Source organism: Lampetra planeri, chromosome 3 (assembly GCF_965212315.1).
Source record: "Lampetra planeri chromosome 3, kcLamPlan1.2.h2, whole genome shotgun sequence".
Taxonomy (NCBI): domain Eukaryota; kingdom Metazoa; phylum Chordata; class Hyperoartia; order Petromyzontiformes; family Petromyzontidae; genus Lampetra; species Lampetra planeri.
In genome coordinates this window covers 18425513-18434786 of record NC_136109.1, presented here as the reverse complement: position 1 = coordinate 18434786, position 9274 = coordinate 18425513, and the positions used below count along the sequence as shown (strand labels likewise).

Below are 9274 nucleotides of genomic sequence, written 5' to 3'. Positions count from 1 at the left end.
ATTGGACTTGGAACCCCCCCACCCCTTCACCCACCCCACGATGGTGTTGTAACTGGTGATTATCTCTCACTGTAGCCAACAGCGCAGAGTCTTTACAGAGTCCAAGAGCTCTCTCTCTCTCTCTGCGTGACACATAGATTTGGATTAGTCTTAGGGGTTATCAACCAGTCGAGGGGTGGCGGCGGGGGGGGCAGTATAAGCCTGTCTTCTAAAGGGATCTGCGGCGGTGGCGGGGCGGTATGGATACCGTGCAGGGCAACGTTTGAATGTCCTCCCTCGGGAGACGTGCAAGAGAACACAACTGACACGCGACACGACAAGAATGCCTTGCCGCGACACCGCGCTGGCTGAAGAGTTAGTTGTGTGTGTCTTTGGGGTGGTGGAGTTCAAGCGGTATCTTCGATTAGAACTGCTTTTTGTGTGAAGTCTGTTGTCATGCCCCCGCGCGTCCTATTAAACACGGTTGGCTACGTACGGTGCGAAATAAGTGGAACATAAGTACACACTTGTGCTGCCATACCAAAGAGGTTGAGAACCACTGGATTCGCAAGTCCATAATGACCGTGTGTGAGACACTGCACCATCATCTCTGTGATTTTGAATTCAAGGTTTAAGCACCGTGGCTGTGTGTCTAAGAGTTCATAATGGCCACGTCTAAGACTCTTTGAGTTCGCAGCACCTGAGATTCTGGGTTCGAGGTGCGAGCACGGGCCGATTTCTGTGGGGGGTTAGTACAGGGACACAGACTACGTTTAATTCACGTTCCACGAGGAATAAGTCAAATTCCGCTCCGTTCCATTACATTCCAGTCACTTTTGACGTTTGTTCTCGAATGCTCCTGGTTCATAAGAAACATACAAATCTTAAATTTCGATTTAAAGCTTTCGTGACTGCAGGGATTCATCTTCTTGGTTTTTTCGGTAAAGTCACGTAGAAGGGAAATAATAAAATAATAAAAAATCATTTTATTATGCTTTATTTTTATTATTTTATTACTTCCCTTCTACGTGACTTTACCGAAAGAACCAAGAAGATACAAATCTTGTTCTGGAATTATTGGAATGGAACGGAAGCCAGTTCCTTCGCGTTTCATTAGTAAACAAAATTAGCATCTATTTGTAGGCTACTAATGTCGAATGTTATCAAACTACAACATGGAGGAATGAGCTCTAATTACCTACTGTAATTACCCAGGAATGTCTGTCCTTAACGCTCGTGACGTCACTCCACATCGACCAGCCCCCTCATTAATATTCATGAGCATGTGACATCTTCCAAATGAGCATCTCCCCCCACCCCTCCTTATTAATAAGGGGTCGTCCATAAATGACGTCACGCACCTAGTGGGGGGAGGGGGGGGTCAGACATTCGTGACGATGTGTGACGAGGGGGGGGGAGAAATGTGACGTCACATCAAAATGCGCAACTTTAAATAAATATAGAATTGTTATAACAACACTAATTGTTATAACAACACTCCTACAACATCAGAATGCAGCGCCACATTAAATACGCACTACAATGACAATAGTTTAAAGCGATTTGAAGCATGTTTTATTTTCAAAATGGGAATATGGTTTGGGGGGGGGGCAGAGCTTTGTGACGTCATATTTGAGGGGGGGGTCTGACTTTTTGTGACGCCGTGTGACGAGGTGGGGGGGGTCAAAAATCGTCCAAAATCGCGTGACGTCATTTATGGACGGCCCCTAATCAAGATTAATCAAGACACTCTAACAGTGCAAAACACAGGAAATGGCTCACGTCTCCCAGATTGCAAATTATATTTGCCTAACTGCAGAATGGATTCACACCATCGGGATTATATAGATGCAAACCACCAGACATTTATGTGAATTTACACCACTAGAGATCATACAGATTAACACCACCATAGATTCACATCACTGGAGATCCAACCACACTATTGCACTCCTGCATATGGGTTCACGCGACTAGTTGAGAGATTCACAGCTAAAAAAAATGTTAGACACTTTCACATCACCGCTGGTTCCATACATTCACACCACGTTGGGACTCTGTCAATACCCACGATGTACATTTAAACCACTGCACATTTAACAGAATCACATCTGCGTCATTTGCCTAGATGTATACCACTACAGTTTTAACATTTAGGCTGTAACAAAATAACACCGCTAAATTACTCTGCATAACACATTGTTGTATGCATAATACATTGATGTATTGATGTATCATGCATATATTCATGTTATTATTGTAACAGACACAACAACAACCGCCGTTCGTGAAGTGTCAAAGGCTCGCTAACAGGAGGCCTCATGGACAGACCCAGGTGTTATGGTTGACTGAGATGCTACTTCAGATGCACCCCCCCAACTCCGTACTCCCCCCACTGTTCCAACTTTCTCTGCTCGTTGTTGTGAGCGTCGCTCCTGTGCCCTCCGTTGTTGTTGAAGGGTGCGACTGCCCTCCATTTGTTCAGTAGCAGCGTCCTCCTCCCTCCTCGAGAGAGAGTCTCATCTTGACACCGCTGGTTACCAGTACTCGGCAAGTCCACTCAGCTCCATCTCTTCTCTAGCCCGCAGAAGTTGCTTGGACATGCGGTGGCTGGGCATGCATTGAGAAGGGAGGGCATAACTGTGACCTAGACCACCCGCCCAGCCTGACCGCCTTTGTCTCCCTCGTGGCGATATTTACACATCGCACTCGGAACCCATTTGAGGCTGAGTCGACCTAGGGGAGGCCCACGAACGGTTAAGATAATCGTCACTGGGTCGCCAGGTTCGTAGCGCAGCGAGCCAACAGCGACACGACCGCTCTCCAATACACACACACCAACAATGTACATATACAGCACACAGTTCGACAAAAGATTATTAACACACAAATACACACAATTGTGCACCCCAATACACGCACTCATCGCCAGAAGCAGAGGTCGGGGTTAATATGCACCCGTTATACATGATAGACAAAATTATAAAACGTCACAATGTAACGGATGTGTCATCAGCAGTGAGAATTAAATGGTTTATATGTATGTATTCATCCAGTAAACAAGTCATGATCACATCGGTCGATTGTCATCAACATGTATAAAATCTCTCACATTATCATAGCTACTTCTATGCTAAATCCCTCTGTTGATATGTAAACTCCTTTGACAAGGCTTAATTTGGAGCTTTCGTGACTGCAGGAATTACTCTTTGGTTCTTTCGGTAAAGTCACGTATAAAGATAAAATAATAAATTAAATACTAACATACGACGTTTCGATTGCAACACAAGCAATCATCATCAGGTATATATGAAATAAAAACACAAATCTAGTATACTTAGAAATGTAATGTAATACAACAGAGAGTCGGATAACATAACAGTCAACACTCTACCTGGTTGATTACGTTCTTCCTGAGAATGCTAAATTTGAGAGAGAGATAAAACACAGAACCAGAGACATATAGACAGACATATAAGCAGACAGATATCACAGAGATACATAGAGAGAGAGAACAAACATAGGCACACAGGCGCTCTGCTCCTCCCACCCAGCTTAAATACGCTGCCAAGCTTAGCAGTGTTCATTGGAGCGCTGTCTTTCCGACAGCTCTGTTTCTTCACCTGAGGACGGCTGCTTGTGTTGTGGCCGAAACGTCGTGAGAATTTTATTTTAATGTTTTATTTTTATTATTTCCCTTCTACGTGGCTTTACCGCAAGAACCGAGATGTATAAACAGTCATACATTGGCTGATAACATCTTAATGTGTAGAGGAACGCAGAGCATTGGCAATTGTTGGTCACGCCCACTCACTACCTGGCTTGGCTGCCTCTCAGCTTGTCCGTGGTTCTTCATCGATTGATATCCAATTTGCATGACCGACGCGATATATATTTCCACAAAACATTATTGATGAACACACGTGTGAATAAAAGCCAAGCTGTATTTTACTGTACAGTATTTAATTATACTGTAGTCATTTGAATGATTGCTCATCATAACCGTGATAATTGTGAGTTTCTAAATAATTACCGTAATTCGGATGTGAAAGAAATATGATTGTAACAATTGTGTTTTAAACATACAATTGCTTACGCAATTGTATGTTTAAAACGAGTCGAAAACGGCGCTCAGATTAGTCCTGTACGCATTGTTCTAATCTACAAAACGCAAACAGTTGCCACCACAGGGAAAGCACGTGCCAGGCACGTTTAGAAAACAAGCCGATGTCAGCATTTACTATTGGCCATTGATTTTGGAACGTTTCCAACATTTAAGAGCAACAATATCCCAATTAAAAGTTGTCTTTGATTTTTCGTTCCAAAAAGGTTTTAATATTATGTTCATTAGTACATTGCAAGAAAATTCCATTGTTCTGAAATATTCATTCATTCCGTTTCCCATTCATAGTTCAACATTAATGAGCAGATGACACGAAGCTGGCTGTTTTGAAGGCACAATTAATGTGGTATCTGTCCCTCTCACGTGAGTTTATAATGATCATCACGTTGGGTAGGTTCATAAATCAAAGACACCCAAGGCAAAACGACACAAATCCTGGGTTTGAGCTTCGAATCTACAAGTCTCTCCTTTGAGGTTTGTAATTTTTTTCAGAATATTACGTATGTTGCAATGTGAAATCCAAATTGAGTAATTTGTTGGTGATTTTTCAGCATTGAGATGTTTGGTCAATACAAGTGACATTTTGGGTATTTTATGTAGCTATGGGATGAAACTAGAGAACTCGGGGGAGAACAAGTGTTACCACTGTGCCATCCTGCCATCAAAACAATTATTATTCGACACACAACCGTGTCAGGTTCATACCGGCCGTGCGAAAAAATGAGCGAACATCTCCAGTTTTAGCTTTGAGACTGGGCATCTCTTTCAGTTCAAATTCTTGTTAGGTTTATAGTCTTGTCAAAAGCACTGAGGCATCAAAGCCGAAATTGTGGGTTCAAGGTCAGTTTATGCTTCTAAGTGTCTCAGGTTTATAATGGTCTTGTCAGAAGAAATGAGCCAACACCGCTTACGTCCTGCGTTCAAACTTGGTTGAACCTCCTAACCAAACACGTTTCAACATCGCAACGCAAACACCAAGTTTAACGATTTATTCAGAAGTTTATTCGCGAACAATGTTCTTTCACAACCAATGGGCAGGTCGTGATGCGCCAGCCTGCTCACATGTGCAGGGACACACACGAGTGTGTGAACATGAAAGTAGTTATGGTGAGAGGCTCTGCCTTTTGATTGTGGGGAGGTGGGGTGGGGGGTATGATTTGTGTACGTGTGCTTGTGTGCGTGCGTGTGTCACAGTGGTTCACACATATAGCTACAAATGTGGTGACACAAGTTCAATTCCCCGCCATGGCCGGTGAGGTGGGTGAACATCGATAATGGGGAGACTAAACCGAATGGGTGAATTGCTGGCCATATTGCCCCCTTGTGCACAATGCTGGAATTAATGAGTGCTCCGCTAATGGCACTTGCCCCAACAGTCTCTATAAGGATGAGTGGGGGGTCGATGTCTTTGTGTGTGTATGTATATGTGTCCAGGTGTATTATGCTGCTTGTTTCTGATCCAGACGCTGCTTTCTCTCCAGAAGCCGACGTTCGCGCTCGTATTCCTTCATGCGCATCACGTAACTAAACACACAGAGACATGCACGCACACACACACATATATGAACAAATTGGAAAAGTGTGCAAAGAAGTATGGGGATATCTATGCTCTGAATAAAAATTAGATGCAGAAACAAGAACACTTGGATCAGGGAATAAACACAAGTTAGAGATAGTACTTTCATGATTAATAAAAGTGAGTGGGCTTTGGCAGGACACATTGCTAAACAAGATGATGAGCTGACAGACTGGACTGATGACACACTCGCAGCCAATGGAAAGGAGGGTACCTGCATTGCGTGCTTTCCGATTTGATTCTGCAGCCGTCTAGAACGCTCTTCCTTACGATGTTAGGAAGCCACTGGAGCTATGCACTTTTAAATCTACATTGAAATCTAATTTCTTTAGAACTGCTTTTTGTATTTAGTTTGTTGTCCTTCCTCCGCACATCCAATTAGTACGGTTCGCTATGTATTGTGCGAAAGAAGTTCAATATACATACATACAGGAGTATCAAGTATCAATCACTGCAAAAATGGAGCAATGAGATCAGTTATAATTTGCAGGAGTGAGATGGATTGTGGAGTTCAAGGACAATGAAGGATGGCGATGGCATGAGGCCTTCATCCAGCAGTGGATAATAGCTGCTGCTGAAAATGACGTCTACGTAAGTGTGCGTGTGTACACAGCAGCGAGTGTACTCACTCATCGTGTTGGCACTGTTCCCACGAGTGCTTTTGGTGGCCGCAAGCGAAGATGTCGGGGAAGTTGTCACGCTTGCACTTGAGCCACATGATCATGTGGTGGGCGCAGTAGTCACGGAGATCTACGGGTACCTGAGCATCACGCATTTGTTCCGCCGTGGCCACCATCACTGACAAACAGACAAATACACGCAGTCATTGATAAAGATCCTCTCCATAGAGCCATAACAGACGTTTGTGGTGCTGTTAGTGAGCACCTATGAAGGCCACCAGGGAACACGAGGGGGTGGTGTGTCTAACGCCATGCGCAAGCTGCTTTTGTTTCTCCAGCGCTGATGTTTACGCACAACAGCTTCTCAATCTTGATTTTAAGCTTTCGTGACTGCAGGAATCCATACTCTTTGGTTCTTTCGGTAAAGTCACGTAGTTACCGAAAGAACCAAACAGGAATCAGTTTACCTTGCAGAGGCCCAGGACCGATTCAGATAGTCGCCACTGGCATTAGCTCTGGCACGAAATCAAATTCAGCTAGCTGAATTCATAGTGCATTGTGCTAACCACCACACATCATCACTCATTTGTACACAATTGGAATGTGTATGGCCTTATCAGAACTCAGAAACAAAGCAGGGTTTGGCCCGAACACCAGCTAAGCTAAGCAGGTTGAGGCCTGACCACCAGGTTTTGTCGTCTTGGGCTGTGTAGTACCCAGCAGACAACAGCGCAGCAATGGATTATTGAATCTATCTGTGGAAACTTTTGAGTCATCCCATTGTATGCATGGGTTTTCTTGGGTACTTGGGCAGTCTTCGCAAATGCTAACATTAATGAATGAACTGACCAAATAATTCTATACATCCCAATCCAGTCTTGAGATTCAGGAATACTTTTCTGGATAAATAGATGTTTTACATATACACACACGTATATAATCATATACTTTATCATAAAATAATACACATACAAATAGATACATTTCTGTTTTTTCAGCTGCAATGTTTTCCATCTGCATTTATTTAATCAGGCAAACTCTAGAATGTATAACATATTAAATAAATGCTAATTGATTGGCCTAATGTTAAAGACAACACTCCAAGTCCCGTCAAGCACAGTCCAGCAACATTGGATGTGCTATGAGCTAACCTTGTGGACAGAGTTTAAACGCAACGGTTTGTCTGGTCATATATAAACCATTGGAGTTCAACAACCTATTGGTCTTCTGATGCAATATTTTACAGCATCATCTGTTTAAACAACAACACTTGGAAGGGTTTAACTTTCATGAGTTTAACGTACATATACTCTCTCACCTTTAAAGATGTAAATACTAATGTTCAACTTCTTTCGCACCATACGTAGCCAACCATGCTAATCGGAGGTGCAGGGGAAAGACAACAAACTAAACACGAAAAATGGTATTCTCCAAGGGCTATAACGATTTAATTTGCTCATAACTGGAAAATCTGAAAAAGTAAATGTTTGGTTTTGGGCGTCATAAAATGTAGGGGGGGGGGGATATTTTAAACTTGTTTGTCCTCAGGCCTAGACGTATGAAATGTTATATCAGAAGGGTTTGAAGGGTGAAGAATGAAAATACATCATATATTGATAGCCCAATTTCTCTGGAACTTTTTGGAAAAAAGCCACGACCATTTACTGTGCTATGTGATAAGGAGGGTAATTGCCTGAAACGTCATCTATTCTATACTTTTGTTTTAAGGCAATGTTATTGGCGTTACTGTGAATCGTGGCACGAATACAAAGCACACACAAGTATACTCTGGTGGCACGGAGTACACCCCGATGACATGGCACTTTAATGATACTGTGGTGACGAGCACATTGTAGTGATAAGCGTACACCGTCACAGTACCATGGATGTTGCAGCAGTGCCCTCTGCTGCCGACAACGCACCACAGCCCCATGACAACTGAATTCCAGCCGCCCAACCAAACAAAATCCAGGCTCTTCACATGCTTAGCTTACACGGTCTGACGTTACGTGACACAGTGCGGGTTATTTGGTGGTCAACATAATCATCATCACGATATCCCGTGGGTGTCCACTGCACATTCCTCCGTCTTGTACCAAATAGCTTGGGCACATCTTTCTGGCACCAGATTTGGTCACAGGCTTAATAGTAACTGCACTGTCCAAATGAATACGAGCACGCAAACGTCAGCAAGCGTATACTGCTTGACCCCGTGCAACTAAAGACACACGCACGAATACAAATCGCACACGAATATAAAATACAAAGGCTGAAGGTGCCGCGGTTTGCCCCGTGACGCCAGGTTTGAAGGCCTCACCCCTCTCCTGCCGTTCGCCGAAGCCCTTGTTGGGGTCAAACGAGGGTTTGCTTTGCGGGTCTGGCTCGGTCTCGGTGCTCGTCACGTAGCGGCGCGTGAAATGCGACCCCATCGCGCCCTAAGTCAGTCGACGCTTTTTGCGATATTCACCAATCTTCTTAATTTAAGTTGGGCAGCCGCTCAAAGACTTAAGAAGGGCGAGGAATCGATTCCATCTGCGAAGATAACCTCATTCGATTCTTTGCACGTTAGGCATCGTGTGCGACCAGGAATCGATTCCCACTTTTGGCGCGCATTAATCGGCGAAGGTACTTTCGCCTTCAACAACGTGTAGGGATTCGAAATAATCCAAAATCGATCATGAGAATCGAATCGTGTTTGGTGACACCAACATCGATAATATCAACGCCGATTGGCGGCTTAGCGGTCACGTCACAGCAACGAAGAGTTCTGCCCCCTAACGCTGACGTCATGCCGCTCGTCATCGATTCGCAGATGACGACTCCGCCCACGCTGTCTACAAGCCACGCCCATTCTCAATTGTCATTAATCGTGACGTAGAATGAGACGGCGTCTGACCAAATGAAAGAGCAGCCCTGGGAGGTGGGGGGGGCCAAGAGGGGGCGGGGCGAGAGGTGGGGGCGGTGCGATGACGTCAC

The 9274-nt window shown here is 44.1% G+C and overlaps 1 protein-coding gene across 1 annotated transcript; it reads right to left on the bottom strand.

Moving 5' to 3' along the window:
* Nucleotides 1-5081: 5081 nt before the first annotated feature.
* NDUFB7 (NADH:ubiquinone oxidoreductase subunit B7) lies at nt 5082-9215 on the bottom strand. Its single transcript, XM_078622516.1, has 3 exons — nt 8616-9215; nt 6308-6476; nt 5082-5626 (listed from the first exon to the last, which is right to left on the bottom strand). Exons 1-3 carry the CDS (start codon nt 8725-8727, stop codon nt 5542-5544), a joined length of 366 nt encoding a protein of 121 aa, XP_078478642.1. The 5' UTR covers nt 8728-9215; the 3' UTR covers nt 5082-5541.
* Nucleotides 9216-9274: the final 59 nt, after the last annotated feature.

Bases quoted from the DNA above. Each gene is read 5' to 3' on its own strand.
- NDUFB7 (XM_078622516.1), bottom strand. From the start codon at position 8,727: ATGGGGTCGCATTTCACGCGCCGCTACGTGACGAGCACCGAGACCGAG. The intron at 6,477-8,615 runs GTGAGGCCTTCA...TCTGTTTGTCAG, and splicing joins CGGCGAACGGCAGGAGAGGG to TGATGGTGGCCACGGCGGAA. The intron at 5,627-6,307 runs GTGAGTACACTC...CTGTGTGTTTAG, and splicing joins GAACAGTGCCAACACGATGA to TTACGTGATGCGCATGAAGG.